General features: G+C 36.4%; 1 protein-coding gene and 1 non-coding gene across 3 annotated transcripts; both read left to right on the top strand.

Annotated features, from left to right (window-relative positions):
• Positions 1-6,350: 6,350 nt before the first annotated feature.
• Positions 6,351-11,169, top strand: LOC110897910 (protein NRT1/ PTR FAMILY 6.3). 2 transcript variants are annotated; one of them, XM_035981920.1, is made up of 6 exons: positions 6,355-6,731; positions 6,893-7,070; positions 7,170-7,209; positions 7,444-8,018; positions 10,081-10,640; positions 10,716-11,125. In XM_035981920.1, exons 1-6 carry the CDS (start codon positions 6,617-6,619, stop codon positions 10,955-10,957), a joined length of 1,710 nt encoding a protein of 569 aa, XP_035837813.1. In that variant the 5' UTR covers positions 6,355-6,616; the 3' UTR covers positions 10,958-11,125. The 2 variants fall into 2 exon arrangements, with proteins under 2 accessions (XP_022000334.1, XP_035837813.1); XM_022144642.2 differs by having other exon boundaries at positions 6,351-6,731; positions 10,081-11,169.
• Positions 11,170-20,965: 9,796 nt separating this feature from the next.
• LOC118486250 lies at positions 20,966-21,072 on the top strand. Its single transcript, XR_004878102.1, has one exon. It is a non-coding gene; the product is annotated as a small nucleolar RNA R71 (small nucleolar RNA).
• The last annotated feature ends 387 nt before the right edge of the window (positions 21,073-21,459 follow it).

Genomic DNA, 21,459 nt, shown 5'->3' with positions numbered 1-21,459 from the left:
ATGTCAACTAGCGGTGCGATATGTCAAGCATTCTCGTCGGCCCCAAGCACAAAAAAATAAAAGAGGCTATGTTGAACGAGACCGACGCGCGGCACAGGATCGTTTGATGAAAGACTATTTTGACGAGGCGCCGACATTTTCAAACGAATTTTTTAGGCGTCGTTTTCGGATGAGTAAGCGGTTGTTTCTACGCATAGTCAACGACTTGGAAGCCAACAAAGATTATTTTAAACAAAAACCGGATGCGAGAGGGGCACTTGGATTTACCGGTATCCAAAAGTGTACGTCGGCATTACGAATCCTTGCTTATGGTAACACTACCGACATCAACGACGAGTATCTAAAAATGGCGGAGAAAACAACACGAGATAGCTTGGAACATTTTTGTGGCGGTATAATTCTTATACTTTACTTTTATTTTTTTTAAACGACGAGTATGCTTAGAAATTTTTTTTTTGAATCTTATGTTTATCTATAATTTTTTATAAAGGTATAATTGATGTGTACGGTGCGCGTTATCTTAGAACGCCTACATGGGAGGACCTTCAAAAGATCTACGAGGTACATAATGCCAAGCATGGTTTGCCTGGTATGATCGGGAGCATAGATTGCATGCATTGGCGTTGGGATAACTGCCCGACTGCATGGCGAGGCCAACACACACGTGGTGACCAAAAAGGACCCACTATTATTCTTCAGGCGGTTGCTTCACAGGACCTTTGGGTTTGGTCGGCTTACTTTGGCGTGGTCGGGTCATGCAATGATATCAATGTTTTTGAACAATCGCCGTTGTTAGAGGAGTGGATTTCTGGCAAAGCTCCAAAAGCGTCGTTTTACGCAAATGGAAACTACTACCCCCATGGATATTATTTGAGCGACGGAATTTATCCTAGGTATTCGATTTTCGTGAACACGTTTAGTGATCCTATTGATGACAAAAGAGCATACTTTAAAAAGGTTCAAGAGTCTTCACGAAAAGACATTGAGAGATGTTTTGGGGTTCTTAAACAACGCTGGCAATACTTGAGAAATCCTTGTCGTGCATGGAGCAAGCAAAAAATGAGAGATGCTATGTACGCTTGTATAATCATGCACAACATGATTTTGGAAGACGAAGGAAAGGCGATATGCCAGAATTATGTGCCAGAAGCCGTTCAACAGGAGCATCCGCAGGCGTCAATGGAAGAAAGAGTGAATAATGCGCGAGAGTTGCGTTACGAACCGTACCATTCCCAGTTAATGGTTAATTTGGTACACCACGCATGGTCGGTTCGGTACGTACCACCTGAGGGAGAGGAAGAAACGGAGGACGAGGAAGACGAAGTTGGCGAGGGTGAAGAAAGCGAAGACGAAAACTAGTTTTTTTTTTTTTTTTAATTTAATCGGATGTTTTTTTTTTATTTCTAGTATTGTTTTTTTTTCTGTTTTTTTCTGTTTTTTTTATTTTTATTTCAAGTAATGTAATTTTTATTTTTGAATTAATGAAGTTTTTTTATGTTTTAAATTAAAAAAAATAATTGTGAAATGATTGTGAAATGATTGAATGGGGGTTATTGGCATAATGCCCCACTACGCCACTTTTGCTATAATGCCCCCTTGCTGACTAGGACGCCACGTGTTATATAATGCCCCATGGTGGGAGCATTATAACCTTCTACCACTACACATGGTCTAATAGATCGATCGCACCTCGCTAATTATTGAATGAGCCAGGAAGAACACATCAAAACCTTTTACCCAGAACCTTAAAATTAACAAAGTGTGTTTTTTTTTTCTACCTTTCTATTGAAGTTTGAGATAATAAAATAATTCTAATTCATGAAAATTAAAATATTTAATTTCCTGTTCGAATTATCAATAGAAAAAATACAAAAAATTGTAATGGACTAATAAATTTAAATAAATGTACGTAAACAAATAAAAGTGCATAAAAATAAATGAATATAAACGAACGTAAATAAAAGAAAATTAACAAATTTTAATGAACGAATGAGATATGTGTTCATGTCCATCCATTTAATTAAATAAATAAAAATAGTTGTTCTTGTTCGTTTGTTTATTAAATAATCAAATTATATTATATTATATTATATTATAATTATATTATATTATATTATATTATATTATAATTATATTATATTATATTATATTATATTATATTATATTATATTATATTATATTATATTATATTATATTATATTATATTATATTATATTATATTATATTATATTATATTATATTATATTATATTATATTATATTATATTATATTATATTTATATTTATATTTATATTTATATTTATTTATATTTATATTTATATTTATATTATATTATATTATATTATATTATATTATATTATATTATATTATATTATATTATATTATATTATATTATATTATATTATATTATATTATATTATATTATATTATATTATATTTATATTATATATTAAAGCACATCATGGTGCTACAGTAGATACTTTAGTCTTCAATTTACTTTAATTACAATCATGTCATTAACACTCATATATTTAAGTTTCCTTTTCTATGACATTTATGTAATTTACTCAATTTTTTGTGCCATCTCTAACCATCATAAGAGATTTTTATTCTATCTTTTTTTTTTTTTGTTTTAAACAGAAAAGTTTTGGTTCCTACATTTTGACCCCTTCAAATTTTGTTAAATTTTTTAAACCAATTTTCCTTTTTACCCCATGAGTTCGCATTTATCACACATCCTGTGAACTTTGATATATTTATTTTTATTCTTTTAAAGCCGCCTTACAATATAACTCCCGAACTTTAAAAAAGTTACCACTTTAGGTTTTAAACGAATTTTCGTTATGACGTCATGATGTTTTTACGTGTTTTATCTTTTTATATATAGTTTCAAATAATTTTAATCTATGTTATTGTACTGGAAATTTTTAACCGAAACCTAAATCATTATCAATAATTAGGCTTTTAATTAATATAATTATTTTTGCTTTCTAAAAAAGGTTGGTTCCCGCCGCAACACACTTACAGGAACAACCTAGTTTTCTATCAAATGATTTACTGAACGTTAGGCTTCCAGGTAAAAAAAAAAAAAGTGCACTAAAGTCAAATATTAAAATACACAAAGCCCTCACGATACGTATTGAGACCCCACTTGGCAAATCTATGCTACCCAAAGACATGCTAATAATCATCTTGATTTTTTATTATAAAAAGTTTAGTACAGTTTTGTTTTTACCATTTGATTTAGTTTATTTATGTAAGTGTTACATCTAAATATCTTTTATTGAACACCACTATGCACTTTTAATTGTTATATTGAACACTACTATGCCTTTTTATCTATCTCAAATGAATTAGTTTACTAATCTATGTTTTCAGGGTAAGTGAAAATTTAATGCCTTGTTTATTATTCAATAACTTGAACTCTAGATAAATTAGATAGACCAGACCGTTGAGTTGATGTAAAGATGTGCAATTTCTTGATTATATGATATTTTATTATTTTATAAATGCTGAAGTGATATTTTGTTATTTAAATATTCTGTTAAAAATCTCACAATAAATTTGTAGATAATATAAAATGTTAAGTAATAGAAAACAAGCACTTCACAATACCAACTTAGCATTTTGATATGTTTCCCCGATCGCCTAAACATGACTCAAAATTGATATGGATCCGGCTCAAATTGAATGATCTCTAGACCAAATGAACACCAATAAGTCTAGATGAACCAGAGAATGTATTATACATGGACTATGTAGGATAGAGATACATCAAGTATCTACATATAGAGAGCAACATTACACATTGATATCATCGAGTCTATTACAAATTACACAATTAGTCTTACATTCCCCCTCAAGCTAAGAATAGTGAACGAACTGTAGCTTCAATCATTAAGAGAGAAATCCTTGAGTTGGCAACGTCTTTATAAATATATATTATTAGTTTGATCGTGTTTTGAGATAAAATGTACATGAAGATTTCCTTAAGACAAATTTTCTCTAAGAAAATGAAAATCAACTTACACATGTCTTGTCCAGACATGGAATATAAAATTAGCCAAGAGGCAGATTGCATTGAGATTATCACACCACAGGGTTGGGTTGGAGTTGGAGCAGGAGTTCAACCACCATGTCCATAAAAGCTTTCTATTCATACTTGGAAGAGGAATGAGAGATCGTGCGTTGTTGTTGTTTTTTTTTTTTTTTTTTTTTTTTTTTTTTTTTTGCGAGCAGTCCATATATAAGATTTAAACATAGATAAAAAACCCCCTTGTGGTGTGAAAGTGTGAAGTGTTCTAGATGCATATTTGATTAACAAACCAAAGTCAGCAGTGCCTTGAAGGTAATGAAAAATCCGTTTGAGCTCGGTTCAGTGGTTCCGAGTCTGTGCATGCATAAATTGACACACTTTATTAAATGCAATTGAGATGTCAGGTAGAGTAAGAATGACATACTGAAGGACACAAATAGCATATCTGTAAATAATTATATCCAAACTTCGGCAACTCTAATGGAGATGATTGTAGAAAAGAAAGACACACGGTGTCGATCGAAATTCCATTTTATGGCCCGATTATATGGACGAAGATGAGAAAAACACCGACAACCTGAAAAATATTAGAAAAAAGTTATTGGGAGACCGTTTGAGGAGATGTTCGAAAGGCGACTTGTTGGTTAATGCTCAACATGGCGTAGTATTAATTAGAAAGACTAATATGTTGAAAGCGAAATGTCAGAAACGTTAAAGAGTCATAGATAATTAGTCAAAGAAAGTGAGACCAATTTCTTCAACATGTCAATAACAATGCTTAACAATTCACTAGGGTAAGGACAATACCATTGATGAACAATGCCAAGAGACGAAAGAAAAGTTGGCTAAAATATAAAACTCACCATCCCATTAGATTTAAACATTTTTAACTTTTGTATTGCATATAAATAGAGTGTGCGACTAAAGATATTAAAGTACAAGAGCAATAGCAATGGCAGATAGTAATACCACTACTAATAATTACTAAAAATACTAGAGCATGCAACTAAAGAAAATACTTAAGTGTCTTTGGTGTTTCATTAAAGCCTCTCACGCTTTTTTCTAACTATAAAAATCACCCAAACTTCTATGTTAGTAACTATTTAGTTATTATTTTTCAAGTTAAATTAGTAGTGAGGAAAATAAAAATTCAGTAATAATAACCAAGATTTATAGTATTTCCTTAAGATTAATTAATATAAAAGATTATAGAAGTTAATTTAAACAATTTTAATTCTACAAGCACTATCATCTTAAAAGTTACACACTAACAAATTAAAGAATGGTAACATAAGTATTAAAATAAAAATATTATGTTTGGAGTTAAGACTTTCACAAATACGTTAGAATTATATTAATTATAAATTTTGGAAGTTTCACTATGCGTCAATCGGGTCCAAGGCAAAATTATGAGAGTTAATTAAGAGTAAAGTTAAGGGTTCCAACTTCGATAACATCCATTTTCAAAGAAGAAGCCATATATCTTTTTTTTTTAAACGATCAACAAAATTTTCCATTATCAACTTGCTAGCGAGAGACTAACATTACACCAGTACATCAGAAAACCGTATATCAATGGAGTTAATAGAACCCGATTGTTAAGTAAAAACCGGTTTTCAATTACATTTAGATATCTTTTCAAATCTAATATATCATGTTCTATTTGTTCAAGTAATAAAAATTGTAATTTTACTATAAATTAGGTTTTATTTGTGTTCAACACTAAATTAGAGAGTATAGCTTGTTTTCTTTTGAAATCGAGTTATATGTGAATGAATATATATCAATGGTTTATTAATATTTGAGAATAGACTGCATATGAGATAGATTATTTATTTAGATTTTAAATGTAAGACTTAACCAAAAAATTAAACTATATTAGCACCAAAGGACATAGGATGTTAAAAACAGATAACATAGACGGTGCCTGTAATATCTTTAGGGGGTGTTTGGGATTCTTTTAAAAATGACTTTTGGAGCTCATAAGGACTTTTGAGAAGGAAAAGGAAACCCAAACATCATCAGAGAAGAACTTTTGAAGCATAAGGAATTCCAAACACTATGAAAAAAGGACTTTCATCACTAATTATGTCTTCAAAAAGGAGTTTTTGAGAAGGAGAAGTTGAAAAGGAATCCCAAACACCCCCTTAGTTAAAGGACACCGGTTGTAATATGGTACAAACGTAAAGGACACCGGTTGTAATTTACTCTATTGATTATTAATAATAGCAAAAAGTCAAAAACTACTCTGTATAGTTACTATTAGAAGTTAAAACATGTTACAACAACTTAAATCCTATCCTTTTTAAATGATATGTGAACTATAATATAGCAAGGTTTGGAAAGCTCAAAGAGATGGATATAACAAAACTAATAAACAATAGTAATATTGTGACATGATTAGTTGCATAGCCACGGCTATAAAAGGCACCTAGGTTTTGCCTAAAACTCATGGAATCTTGAGCATCTCATACTCACCTGATATCATCGATCTCTCCCCACCTTACCTTCAAATCCTAAGCTTCAAAAACCACCCGTTGCACAAAACAACAAAAAGAAAAAGGTATCACAATATATAGTATGGCTCTCCCAGAATTACAAGTGGCAAAAACTCTGCCTGATGCCTGGGACTACAAGGGTCGCCCAGCGGTCCGAGCCACCACCGGCGGCTGGATTAGTGCCGCCATGATTTTAGGTCCATTCAACCTCCCTCCTATCATATCATATCTTATCATGTATCCATTACATGCATTGATACCAATTTTAAGCACTATTATTGGTGTCATGTTCTTTTTTGTTTTTATGACTATGGTTGGATGCATAATCTGAGTTGAAGTTCATTTGATCTATTTTCAGGAGTGGAGGCATGTGAAAGGTTAACTACTTTGAGTATCGTCGTGAATTTGGTGACGTATCTGACCGGAACTATGCATTTTGGAAATGCTGCTGCGGCCAATACCGTCACCAATTTCTTGGGTACTTCTTTCATGTTATGTCTTCTTGGTGGTTTTGTTGCGGATACTTTTCTTGGCCGGTATGTAATCACTTAATCGCGTATTTGTTAGTTAACTCATTCCTTATGTGATATTTTCTATGTATACAATTCTTATTTTGGTCTTTGATGAACATATAGGTACCTTACTATTGCCATATTCACCGCGATTCAAGCAACAGTAAGTAGTTTATATTTTATCCATTTTTAGATAAAGTTACAATCAAAAGTGTTTCAAAATAGTTAATATGATAAACTATGTCCACTAGGTTCATTTTTTCTTTTAACGGCAAGAAAATTTATAAATTAAAAAAAAAGCCAGCGAGAAGCTAGACAACATACAGAAACATGTAGAATAAAGAAAATTAAAAAACAGACGCAAATTTAATTTTTGTCATTTTGTAATTATCAACAGGGTTTGACGATCTTGGCCATCTCAACCGCGGTCCACGGCCTACAGCCACCAAAGTGCACACCCGACAGCGGTAAGTGTGTGGCCGCCAACGGGCTCCAAGTGGGGTTTCTTTACCTTGCACTCTATCTAACGGCCCTTGGGACCGGTGGACTTAAATCTAGTGTTTCGGGTTTGGGGTCAGACCAATTTGATGAGACTGACAAGGAGGAAAGGTCCCAAATGGGGAAGTTCTTCAACTGGTTCTTTTTCTTCATTAATATCGGCTCACTTCTCGCGGTTACGGTCATGGTTTACATCCAGGATAATCTGGGTAGGCGTTGGGGGTATGGGATCGTTGCTTGCGCCATTGTTACCGCGTTGGTGATCTTCTTGTCAGGCACAAAAAGGTACCGGTTCAAGAAGCTGATGGGTAGTCCGTTAACCCAAATAGCTTCGGTTTTTGTCGCTGCATGGAGGAAGAGACGTGCGGAACTTCCAGCGGACCCTTCCTTGTTGTTCAATGAAGATGACGTTGAAATGACAGGAGTTACTAGCAAAAAAAGCAAGCAAAAGTTGCCTCTTAGCAAGCAATTTCGGTAAGCTTTATTTACTTACTATATATATCTCTCTTTTTTTTAACTGAATTAACTGTCTGATATCAATCTTAATGCATAGATGGATGCATATGAGTATATAAACACACACATATATGTCACATGTTAAAGTATATAAATATTTTGCCTTTGAAAATGACTTGGCAAAAGTTATGTAGTTGTTTATTATACAAAAACTACTGAAAAGTTTATGAGTCACAAGCATGAAGATGAGTTTATTGTTTTTATTAAAAGCACACAAAATTTGGCATATGTTATTATTGTTTAGATGATTACATGATATTTTTGATTACTTGTTATAATTACACTTATTAACTAGTACCAACACCCCCCCCCCCCCCCCGCACCACCACCCCAACACACACAACCCCGCGTTGCGATGGAGGCGTAAAACATAGAAAATAAGTCGATTAATTAAGGACTCGTGTGTTGCGACAGACCTGTCAAACGAGGAAAAAATAGATGACATAAAAACGTTTAACCACACACGCACGTTGCGCCATGTTAACTTGCAAAATATATAACGGGGCATAAAATAAAACGTAAAAAAACGTTGAACCACACACGAACGTTGCGTCATGTTAAGTCGCAAAATTTAGAACAAAACGTAAAACGAAAATTTTGCGAAATATGAAAAGTATAGGAGATTAAAATTGAAAGTAAAAAGAATTGTAAGTTTAAATTAAAAAAGATGAAAATCTTTTTGTTAAAACTACAAAGTCAATTAACTTTGGAACTAAAAGTGTAATACTATATATTGTTTTGGAAACCACCTTATACATAAAGCATAAAGCAGAACACCTCTATGCATCAAGATGTTTTGATAATTTATAGTAGGTAAATTATCCATATGTACAAGTTGTCCATTTTTAACTGGCCTATGTTTTTATTATAATTTCCGAATATCTTAATTAGATTCCTGAAGTTTAGAAATTTAAGAAAGTTGAAAGTAATTATTAATGCATTTTTAATATCCTTAAAAATTTACAATATTCGGTTATAGCTTATTTTTTAATATCCTTAAAAATTTACAATATTCTGTTATAGCTTAAATGGTTGCATATGAGGTGCTTAATTGACCATGTGAGGATTGGGATATTGTGGAAAAGTTATCCTTTTTGATGGTCCCATGTTTTTTCCGATTAATACGAAATAATTGATCAAAATATACTTTGAATATTTGATAGCCAATAAGATACACGAATGATTGATCTTGTGTTCTTGATTTGCCAGCCAAACACAAGTGGGTACCATCTTTTGTCCATAACTCAAGCAACTAGAATAATAAGCCAATATATTTTTATACCAATAATTCCCTTCCTTTACGAAATTACAAACCATTTTTTTTTCTACGTGGACTTTAGTATAGATTTTTTCATTTTAATTCATAAAAACTAACGTTTTTATATTAATTAAATTCTTGGAATAACTATCACAATTGGCTTTATTGCCAATAATCAATGGACAATATAAGCAGTTTTGTTTGAAAACTTTTTGGGAAAATCAACATGTTTAATTATTCATATACCTTCCCGACGCCTGCAGTTATAATTATAATATCCATGAGAACGAGAACAGTTTATATTAATAGTAATAATAATAATAATAATAATATTGATAACAATATGTTATATGTTAACCATTTGAACAAGTTTAACTATACATATATTAGTTTTAATTACCTGTGAAAAGAAATGAATATAAAACAAAGTGCATGCATGTGTCTTGGTAGGGCTGATAGAAAACAATAGGTAAACGATCACTATTATGAGGTCCTGATCAATAGTAACGTGAAAACCAAATTTTATGTCTTGTAACCTAGTTACCCTTTAGGCCGAAGACTTGTAGATATTTACGACCCTTTTGTGGCCTACACGAGGATAAGTTATTAGACTTGAAAACTAACCAAATCTAACGAGACGATCTTACGCCATGCATGAACCAAGGACACGTTATTAAATAAAAAATAAAATTATAAAGTTTAATCAACCTTGATCTTAAACATATTGTTTTGATTATTGATGGCTCTTTCTATCTTTGGCAGTTTCCTTGATAAGGCAGCAATCAAAGATGCCGAAGTATCGTATGAAGCAATGGTTAAGGTGGATAAATGGCGTCTTGCAACTGTAACCGATGTTGAGGAAGTGAAAATGGTGATCCGAATGCTACCAATTTGGGCTACCACAATATTATTTTGGACTGTATATGCCCAAATGACAACAATGTCAGTGTCACAAGCTACCACAATGGATAGACACATTGGAAAATCATTCGAAATCCCAGCAGCTTCCCTCACTCTTTTCTTTGTCATAAGCATCCTTGCAACAGTTCCAATCTATGACAAGATCATTGCCCCAATCGCCAAACGAGTCCTAAAACACCCACACGGGCTAACCCCTCTACAACAAGTAGGAATAGGATTAGTCCTTGCCATAATATCCATGATTGTATCCGCTTTAACCGAAATCAAACGACTACACGTGGCTCGTTCACATGGCTTGGTAGATGATCCATCTAAGACGGTCCCGCTTACAGTCTTCTGGTTGGCCCCACAGTTTTTGTTAGTAGGGTCTGGTGAAGCATTTACTTACATGGGACAACTTAGTTTCTTCTTGAAGGAGTGCCCTAAAGGGATGAAAACAATGAGCACCGGGTTGTTTTTAAGCACATTATCTTTAGGGTTCTTCTTTAGCTCTTTGTTAGTGACGATAGTGCACGCGATTACAGGAGATAAGCACCCATGGATAGCTGATAATTTGAACCAAGGGAAGCTTTACAACTTCTACTGGTTACTTTCAGTTTTAAGTGTTTTGAACTTTGGGTTATTCCTAGTGGCATCAAGATGGTATGTCTACAAGGAGCAAAGGCTTGCTGCAGAAGGTATTGAGTTGGATGAAGATGACTTTGTAGGCCATGCATAACTTTGGGGCTTTTTTTTTTTTTTCGTTTAAATTTCCCTGTTGATGAAAATTTCTATGCTTTTTTTGTTCCCCTTGGTTGTTATGCCATGTTTGGTTCTAACTTTTTGTGAAAAAGTAATAAGGGACAAAAATGGAAATGTAAAAAGGGAGGCCATTTTTGTTGTATAAGTGAAAAAGCTAGGGGCTTTAATCAATAAATGAATGTTTGATCTTTTCTGTGTTTGTGGTTGGCTAGCTGGCCAACCAGTCCTTTTCTTTTATTTGAATTGTAATTAACTTCTTCAATGAAACTACTATCTAAAGGCCCATGAACAAAATATGTAGCTCAAACTATATTAATGCAAGATAAGAGTCCAACCCGGAAATATAACATAGCTCAAACTAAGTAAGGATGTAAGTAATAAATTTAATTCAGGCCAACCAGATTGTTTTGAATTGGTTTGTGCAAGTGTTTTTCATGCAGGCCACCTATACCAAATTACCAACCCAACAAGAAACTGAAAAGGGAAAACAAGCTGATCTAAGTTTTAAGCATATTAATAAATTAACACTACGCCACAAACAACTAATAGGACACTTTTTTGAACGTATAACCAACCTGTTCAACTTGAATCCTGATAAAAAGCCTTGCAATGATAAAATCAAATATCCGCTTGATCTAACATAACCATTCTACAGCTCAAACCAGCTGAACAAACACATTTTGTTTGGTTAATGCGGTTGACTGATCAAACAAGCGTACACTCTAATATCTCACTCATAGAGTAGATTTGGCCAGGGTGGGTGAAATGAGGGTACATGCATTATAGGAAATTGGGAAGGCTAAAGTTTGGCAGGCATCATGTGTCGAAGCTAAGTTATTTTATAGATATTTGTAGATGATGAAATTTTATTAAATCATTATTGTTTTGGTCAAAAATTACCTAAGCAATTAAGTGATCAAATTAGTTTTGTGAGGTAGTGTGATAAGAATGTGTATCGAAAATATCCTGATTTGGTTGTTTGCAAAAAAACAGTTTTCAGGATATAGCTCAGGATATCGAGCTATATCTATAATCAAACAATAAGCAAAAAGTAAAGGGTGACATGAGATGTACGAGGAAAGCCCTTGATCAATCTAGATCGCCGGCAGAAAACCTCGGGAGCTGACAATCGCAGCTGCCTTTTTTCTTCTTATTACTTAAAATGTCAGGATACAATACAGGATATTGACCAGATCGTTGCTAAGTGTTACAATGTTTTTTAGAAAGTGTGAATTGCGAGAGAGAGAGTATGAGAGCTCGAGAGTAGTGAGTGTGATGTCCTATTTGATCTGGTTTATCCGTATATTTATAGCTACAAAATGAAAACAAAATCTCCTAAAATAGAGGGATGCCAGCGAATATTCTCATGTGAACGTTGAAGACCAAATAATGCGGCTTCAACTTGCTTCTTCGAACAACTTGGACCGAGTCTTCAGGGGAAAAGGTCTTCATGAACGTTGTGAACTTGTACTCGTACTCCTGCACACAATCCATTAGTAATCCTGAGGATACAGTATCAGGATGTTACCAATATCCTGATTCAGCATCCTGGTTATGAACATATATTATGTAATCAAGACAAAATTCAAGATACTATCCAGGATATGGGCTTAGAAATTCACCCATAACAATTGTCCCAAAAAATGTTACCGTTAAGGATCCTGGAGCTAACGGTTACATTTTTCACGATAACCAAGGTAACTAAGAGATAAGACTTTGATGTGACCACTTGTAACCGCTCAGTCTATATTTACTCATTGCTTCCCTATATCTTCTCATCCTAATCTCCATTTAACCTCCATCACGAAGGAAAAGGTAAAAACCCTCTCTCCATTTTCACCTTTCTTCTCCTCTTTTCTACACATTATTCTGACGAAAATATGGCGAGGCAAACGAGATCCAGCTCCGCCGATTCTGCCCCTTCATTCATTCATCAGAATATCCTCCAAGATCCAGAGATGGAAATATGCACCTTCGACAGTTCTCATCTGTCGGCCCTCAAAACTCCGGCATCTTCCCAGAGGGGACAGTATTCCGGCCCTTTGATCGGGAAATCCAATCAGACATGGTTTCCAAGGAATGCTTGTGTTTCAACGCCTTTCCCTTCACCTTAGGGCTACAATTTCCCTTCCCTGACTTCATTACCGAATTTTTCAACATCACAAAAATTAGTTTCAGTCAAACAATGCCAATGCTTTGGCGGGTGTTGCTTGTTCTTGATCGAATCAAGAACACCCACATTCCTGACCTTTCTGTTCATGATCTCCCTTTAGCATACCGGCTTAGATGCCACGGCTCTTGCCGATTCTTGTTTTACTCTACCTCCAGTGATCCACTGATACTCCGTGCCACCAGGAACGAGGAAGAATGGAAATCTAAATTTTTCTTTGTAAAAAGAGATTCAATCCCTGGTGGAGCGGACGTGGTTGAGAAAGGGTAGGATTTAGGGTTTTAGGATGATCATGTCTTATATTATGTCTTATATCTTGAACTGATTCTTTATGTTCTTGTATACAGCTGATTTCAGGAAGCTTACACCTCCTCTTGCTGACTCAGAGAAGAGAATCAACACCATTAGGCTTCTTCCAGAAGTTGAAAGAAGTTTCAACCTGCACCCAGCATCTTCAAGTCAACATTCCAGCTCAAACATGTCTCGTAAGAATCCAGCTCAATATCCTGCATAAATATTTTTTATTTGATATTGTTATGAAAAAGGTTTTAGAATTGCTCCCTATATGCAGATGCCAGTAAAGTTCCAATCCTCCTGGACCTTGATGAGCTTGACAACTATCCCACTCCTGTCAACGTCAAGAAGGAAACCCCTGCTACCACCAGCTCCAAACCGGTCCCTGTTCCCAGGCCTAACCCAAGAACCCAGACTTCTACGTCCAAGAAGAGAAAAGGTTCCGAGACCAGCACTCCAGGCTCCGAAGGGTTCTCATACGAAGAACTCAGCTTTACCGATTCCTTAGAGCCGATGACTTCCTTCCTTAATAAGGTAATATCCTGGTACTACATCCTGCATATATATATCCTAATGGAATATCCTGGTTAGTGAGTTTTAACTTTTAAGTGTATCCTAAGTTGCAGGGTCTCCAGCATCTGCTCCATCTTTACACTGATGCCTGTGGTACATCCAAGCTATACGAGGCCAAGATCAAACAACTCAAGACCACCATAGCTGACCAGGGCACCATTGCTGAGGCCAAGACCCGACATTATGAGGATAAGCTGAAGAAGGTCACTCAGGATGCCGAAGTGAAGCTGGTGGCCATCCATCTTGAGCATGAACATGCTATGATCTCCTTCGAGGAGGGGATCAAAAATTCGGCTGTTGTCTCCCTGATGTAGGCTCGGATCAAGATGGCTTACGAGGCCAAGGAGACAGGTCTTGAGTGCCCATCCTGGCCGGTGGACTCCTGGGTGGCAAAGGTTAAGGAGCTTGGAGGCAATCCCATGCCATATCCTGCCAAAACTGGAGCTGGAGAGACTTCTAATGCAGCCGAGGTGGTGGACAAGGCTGGAGAGAAGAAGGATGCTGGAATGGATGCTGGTGAGGATGCTAAAGAGGATGCTGCTCAGGATACTGAAGCTGAGAAGACGAAGAAGGATGGTGGTGATGCCGCTGTGTGAGGGCATTCAAGTGGGCGATGATGGATGTTGATGCCTAGGCCGGAGCCAACTTTTTTAAATTTGAATGTTGGTCTGCAATCCCCAAAACAATTTACTTTTCCTGCATTTTACTTTTCCTGCACTTGAACAATTTATATTTCCTGCATGCTTTTGAACAATCCTAGTTATGAACATATATTATGTAATCAAGACATAATTCAAGATACTATCCAGGATATGGGCTCAGAATTTCACCCATAACAATTATAAGGCAATGTTATTTTATAGATGTTTTTTTAATTGTTTAACCATAAAAAATATATCACCGTAAAAAATCTATTAAGAAACTACCAAAAAGCCCCTACACCACACACAAAGAGCTAAACCACACAACTTCAAAAGAACTTACTTAAACCACTTGAACACCGTAAACACAAGAAATTCCACCATGGCGAACAATGACAAATACCAAAAGACTCTAAACAAACCTTAGGGAGCCATTTCATGTAGAATCTTAAGAGCCACTTGTTTTTCCTTTCCTTTCCTTTCCTTCATTTGAATTAACTGTAACACTTCGCCTGACTAGGGCTGACTTATCACACAATATAGTAATTAAAGAATAACTGATAACATAAAGTACTAAGTTAAAATTTCACATTATTACAACAATCTAAATTGGAATATTAACTATCTTAGATAAATCCAGTTAACACTTATTAAATTCATCTCTTCCACGCTTTAGGTTGTTAAATTTTACTTTTTAGACATTCCCACGATTCCCTTAAATACATGGTTTAACAATAAGAGAAAAGAACAAAAAGAATATGGCTGAGCAAATTGCTCAATAAAGAAAAACACAATAGTGATAATGACATGAAGATGAAAACAATACTATACACTGAACAATAATGGTGAATCATTATGATGATATTCCATTATAGAAATATTCGTGTGATTGAATGATAATAAACCCATTGTGTACATTAGCTGCATATCTAACGCATAAATATGTAGAGGGGATGTGGGCACTCACTCCTATACCACTAACACTTACACTAATATCCTAAGATCGATCCATACGCTTCTTAATAATCGATAAGTACAATAACTTAGCCCTCATTAACAATAAGTTGATTAACTTAGCACACATTAATAATATAGAGACATCCTGGGGCTTTTGCACTGCCATGGATGGTATGGTGTGTGCGAGGCGTGATATGTTTTTATTAATATTTTGAGCTCATTTTACGCATTAGTCAAGTTTTAAATTTATAAAACATGATATTCTACTAACACTAAACACACACTTGGGCAAGCGCACCCATCGTGAGCATAGTATAGTGTTGGTAAGATACCGAGGTCGTCCAAGGACACAAGAGCTTTTAGTACCGGTTTATCCTAAACGTCTAGTCGATATACATTTTTTGAGAAAAATTTTGAAACATGAAAATAAAACTAAAAATAAAAAGATAAATAAAATAAAAATAGATAGACAAGATAGAATCACTTGGATCCGACTCGTGTTTAATGTATCCTTTGATAATTTTCGCACTTTCAGACTTTTTAAGAGATTATCTTAGTTATAGTAGTAGGCCCCTCTTTTGAAGGTGACGTTACCCTCAACCCAATGGTTTGAGTCAGCATGGATACAATTCCAAAGGGTCGGAATATTGAAAGACAATTAAGTAAGTTATTAATGCGAAAAGTGGTAGGCCCCTCTTTTGAAGGTGACGTTACCCTCGGCTAAGTGGTTTGAGTCAGCAAGAATACAATCCCAAGAAGCCAATTTAAAGTATTAATAGTAGTTTACATATGAGGGGTTCAAGCTATTCGCACCCCCTCCATCCAATACCAGTGGCTATTGAAGGAGGTCCTAGTAAGCTTAAACCAGGTCCTTTCAGGATCTATACACTGAAAAAGGCAAGAACCTTACCAAACCATTTCCCCAACCCCCGACCAGGTAGTTAACATGCCTTTATATAGGCCGTAAAGACATGAATGATGCAATCTTTTACGTTATATAGACAGTAAAGTAACTTCAAGACACCACGGAAAAATGATAAGAAAAATTCACCTTCAACATAAGAAACTAGTTATTAAAGTCATTAATACAAACCCAAATAAAAAGTGCCGAAAGATTAAAAATCAAAAGTAATACATAAAAGACTTGTCTTCACCAAGTGATGTAAGAGGCTTAACCAAACATGGCCTTTGATTTGGATGAACCCTTACAATCAATCTTGGATCCCGAGACTACTACACACTCTAAAGATAGATGATGGTGGTGGGTGTTGGTGTTGTAGTGGTGGTGGAGTGGTGGCAAAGTGGGAGAGTAGTGGTTTGCCAAGGGATGCCTTTCAAGAGAACCAATCAACCCTATTTATAGCCAGTACAGAGCTCTGGCCACGGCCCCGTGGCCAGCGGGCACGCCCCCGTGGCCAGCCTTTTCTCTTCCTTCATTAATTGCAAGTGTCAGCAGAGGGCCCTACACGGCCCCGTGTCTCCTAGGCATGGCCCCGTGGTCAACTCTTATCTATACTATCAAGATTCTACGTATCTTTGCGTTGACCACGCCCCGTGCTGAGCTGGGCACGCCCCCGTGGTGGGCGTGGAAGCTTCTACAGGTTTGTCTTTTGTGCAGGGTTCTGACCACGGCCCATGCCAAGCTGGGCACATCCCCGTGGTCAGGCTTCTGTTGCCTTGTTTTTCCTTTGGGGATGCTGCCGAGGGGTCGAGCATGTCACGTTAATTCCTTCTCTTTATATTTATGTTGGTTTTGGCTGCTTATTTGCTCCTTTTGTTAGTTTAAGCTCATTTTGTCCTGTAAATTCAAAAGGAAGAAAGAAACACGCTTTTCCAACATTAGTACTAAAAAATGGGTTAGTTTTATGCCTTATTTGATGTAATTTATATGTTGCATTTTGCACACATCAAATACCCCCACTCTTGAATCTTTGCTTGTCTTCAAGCAAAACTCTTTAATATGTGGCTTTACACACCCAAATGGAAGAGGTATAAGAGAACTTTTTAGGCTCATCTCGAGTGTCGGGAATCCAAGATCTTTATTGGGTTTTATTTTTATTATATTTACAATCCTATTCGTCATAATTTATTTAGAACATTTTATAAGAAAAATTATTTATTTGGGCATAACATACCTCTTTAAAATTCCATTTATATACAGGTTTACATACCTCACGAAAGATCACTCAACACTCGGCCGATTTGTGTATTTTTGTGAAACACTAGAGACCGGCATGGAACTTACTTCTACCATATGTTTGCCAAGCGATCAATCCTCATCCTTTTTAACTATAAACCTTCGTAAATATCAAGAGGACTTGGGGAAGGGTTAGGCTTGGGCTAAGGGTAGGTGGTTTTTTAGTTAGTGGTTAGTAAAAATGGCGAAAAGCGTCGGTCGTCGTAAAACTTTTTGTTTTTGTGACTTTTATTCAAACTAAGCACATTCAAACAAGATTTCTTTTGAGGAACTTGTTTGTTTATTGCAAGACTTTCATTTTTTTTCATGTCACAAGATAACCGAGCTTTTAACTAAAACAAAAGGGTTGAAAAGAAAAAGGTTTCAGTGGGTAAAGGGTGTTCGTTTTGTGGGTTTTGAAATGAAAAGATTTAGGCTCAAAGGGGTTAACTAGGGGGATTTTGGGTATGTGATAAAAAAATGAAAAATAATGGTGTTGAAAGGAAAATGGATTAGTCCTAATGCTTCCATCATTTACTTGGGTTTAAGTTGGTAAGGACCGGGAATGTATCGTCGTGGCAAGGTCTAGAGTCGTAAGAACCAAGCAGCTATTCATACAAGAAACGAAAAATGAGCATTTAGTTTAAAGATATATGCATGTATGCTCAATAAAGCCTCAAAACTCACTCGTTGTGGGAATGGGTTATAATGTGATCAAGTAGATATAATAATATTTTAACTACATTTGTCATGCCTTTTCATATAACCTTTTTAGAACTTGATATCGGTTGTAAATTTGTAAAAATATAACCTTTTTAGAACTTGATATCCCCGAATTAAATCAAGACAAGTAAGAAAAAATGTAAATTTTTAGAAAAAATTTGGGGTGATTAGCGGTTCCAATAGAGTTTTGTGTAAGGCTTGTTATTAGGACTTATAAGATTCAAGGTTTTAGCATCCCCCCCCCCCCATACTTAAATTACACATTGTCCTCAATGTGTCCCAAAAATAAGTTTTTAGGTTGATTCGAATGCGTAAACGGTGTTTAAAAACAAGATTTTCTGTTACTGGGCGTCTGGCCATGGCCCCGTGTGGTCCGGGCACGGCCCCGTGGTCAGATCGCCAGAATCAAAATGTTATAGAAGGCTGGCCACGGGGCATGTTCATCGAGCATGGCCCGTGGCCAGTTACCTGAACTGGGACTTTTTTCTGCAAAGCGTGGGCACGGGGCGTGTTAAACTGAGCATGGCCCCGTGCTGAACTTGCTGTAATGCTAGAAAAGTTGACAGAATGCTCTGTTTTCGTGCATGGGGTGTGGTTTTAACGTTCCCTTGGTAACCTCCCTCTTTTCGAGTGTGATTTATTCCTGAAAAGTAAAACTAAACTAGAAAACGTAAAAGTTAAACTAAATTAATATGAAATTTAAAACTAAGGATAGTTCCGCGGAATGCCTCCGTGGTGCGCCACGTTTATAAGGGTCATTGGCTAGACCCAAAGTCAGTCATATGTTACCCGAGCGGGATGTCTCGCATCCCGTGTTGCACCGTCGGAGAGCGTCATCCAAGCTTGAGTCTATGACATCCATGTAGTTGACCAGGTCGTCCTCTACTCTTTTCCTAACCTCGAATTTCATCTCCTTGTCTCCAACCCTCAGTGTTAACTTCCCATCACTAGTATCCACCATTGCATGAGCGGTGGCAAGGAATGGTCTTCCTAGAATGAGTGGAACTTCGGAGTCTTCCTCCATATCGAGTATGACAAAGTCGGCTGGGAAGACAAAGTCTCCGACTTTTACCAATAAATTCTCGACGACACCTTGTGGGCATTTGATAGAGCTATCAGCGAGTTTTATACTCATCTTTGTGGGGCTCGTCTTACCTAGTCCGAGTCGGTCAAACATTGATGCGGGCATGAGATTGATGCTAGCCCCAAGGTCGGCTAGTGCATTTCGTACAGGTGATCCCCCAACGGAACAAGGGATGGTGAAGCTTCCGGGGTCGATTTTCTTTTGTGAGAGTTTATTGAGTAGTACGACGGAGCATTCTTCACTTAGATTGACCAATTGCAATGTTTCAATTTTCCTTTTGTGGGTGAGGAAGTCTCTCATGAATTTTGAGTACTTTGGCATTTGAGTGAGGACTTCTACAAATGGAAGATTGATATGCAATTGTTTTAGTAAGTTTACGAATTTTGTGAATTGCTCGTCGGTCTTTTGGCGAAGTAATCGACCGAGGTAGGGTACCGAGGGGTTTTTGGTAGGTTCGGAATCTGGTGGAGGAGTTATTTCCTTGTTGGTTGGGGGCGAAGTTGTGGTTTAGATGGGTAGATTATTGTTGGTTGAGGGTAGTGGGGTTTCCTTGGGGCCTACGGTCCGGTTTCTTAGTGTTATGAGTTGTACTTGCGTTTTTGGGTTGGTTTCGGTATTGTAGGTAATGCGCCTTGTGGTCTCTTGGAGAAATTTTGGGTTAGTTGACTTAGTTGTTTTTCAATGTTTTGAATACTAGCTTGTTGATTTCTAAAGTTGGATTCCGCTTGTAGGAATCGATCCGAGTACCTTTTTTCGGTTTCGGAGATGAGGCTTGTAATGAGGTCTTTAAGCCTCTCTCGTCCCCCTTATTGTTGTTGAGTGAAATTTTGTGACTCATTTCTTGGTTGTTGTTTAAAGTTTGTTCGTTGATTTTGATTTTGTTGGTTTCTACTATTTCCGGGCTCCCTCCAACCAAGGTTAGGGTGGTTACGCCATCCTTGGTTGTAAGTACCCGTTAGGGTACCCGACAGCCTAGGTCTATTATCAATGTAGTTTACCATTTCCGTTTGATTATCCATTTCTTTCATACAACTCCAATTTTCATGTGGCCCACCACACCCTTCACAAGCCATAACCGAGGCCGTTTTTGCCATTTCTAACCTTTTGATTTTTGAAGATAAGGCCTCGATTTGGGCTTGTAAAGAGGTGCTCTCATCTACTTTATGGGCGCCCGGGGCAATAGATTTTGTGCCTCGGGGGGGGGGGGGGGGTGCCATTGAAAATTGTATTGAGCAATTTCCTCAATTTGATTATAAATTTCATTTGGGCGACGATTACCTAGAATTCCCCCGGAGCTTGAGTCGAGTGTTTATCTCATGTGTGGCAACAACCCATTATAGAAAGTGGATACTTGTTGCCACACTGCGAGAACATGATGAGGACATTTCCTCAATAGCTCCTTGAATCTTTCCCAAGTTTCATATAAGGATTCCCCGTCCTCTTGTGAATATGTATTGATTTCAGTCATTAATTTAGCAGTTTTAGAGGGCGGGAAATACTTATATAGAAATTTTTGGGCAAGTTCATCCCAAGTGTTTATCGAACCACTTGGGAGGATGTTTAGCCAAGCCTTAGCTCGGTCTTTTAGTGAAAATGGGAACACTCGGAGGCGGATGGCGTTGTTTGAAGCTCCCTTGATCCGGAAAGTGCCACATATTTCCAAAAAGCTGGTAATATGTAAATGGGGATCTTCATCAGCTAGGCCATGGAAGGTTGCGGAATTTTGGAGCACTTGAATCAAATGCGGCCGAAGTTCGAAGTTGTTGGCATTGACATTCGGTGCATTGATAGCGGCTCTAAGATTACCAACCGTGGGCTGTAGGTAATCCATTAAGGTACGCTGGTCTGCCATTGGGAGTTG

This window comes from Helianthus annuus, chromosome 13 (genome assembly GCF_002127325.2).
Source record: "Helianthus annuus cultivar XRQ/B chromosome 13, HanXRQr2.0-SUNRISE, whole genome shotgun sequence".
Classification (NCBI taxonomy): domain Eukaryota; kingdom Viridiplantae; phylum Streptophyta; class Magnoliopsida; order Asterales; family Asteraceae; genus Helianthus; species Helianthus annuus.
The sequence above is the reverse complement of the archived record's forward strand: the minus strand, read 5'-3'. Positions and strand labels throughout refer to the sequence as shown.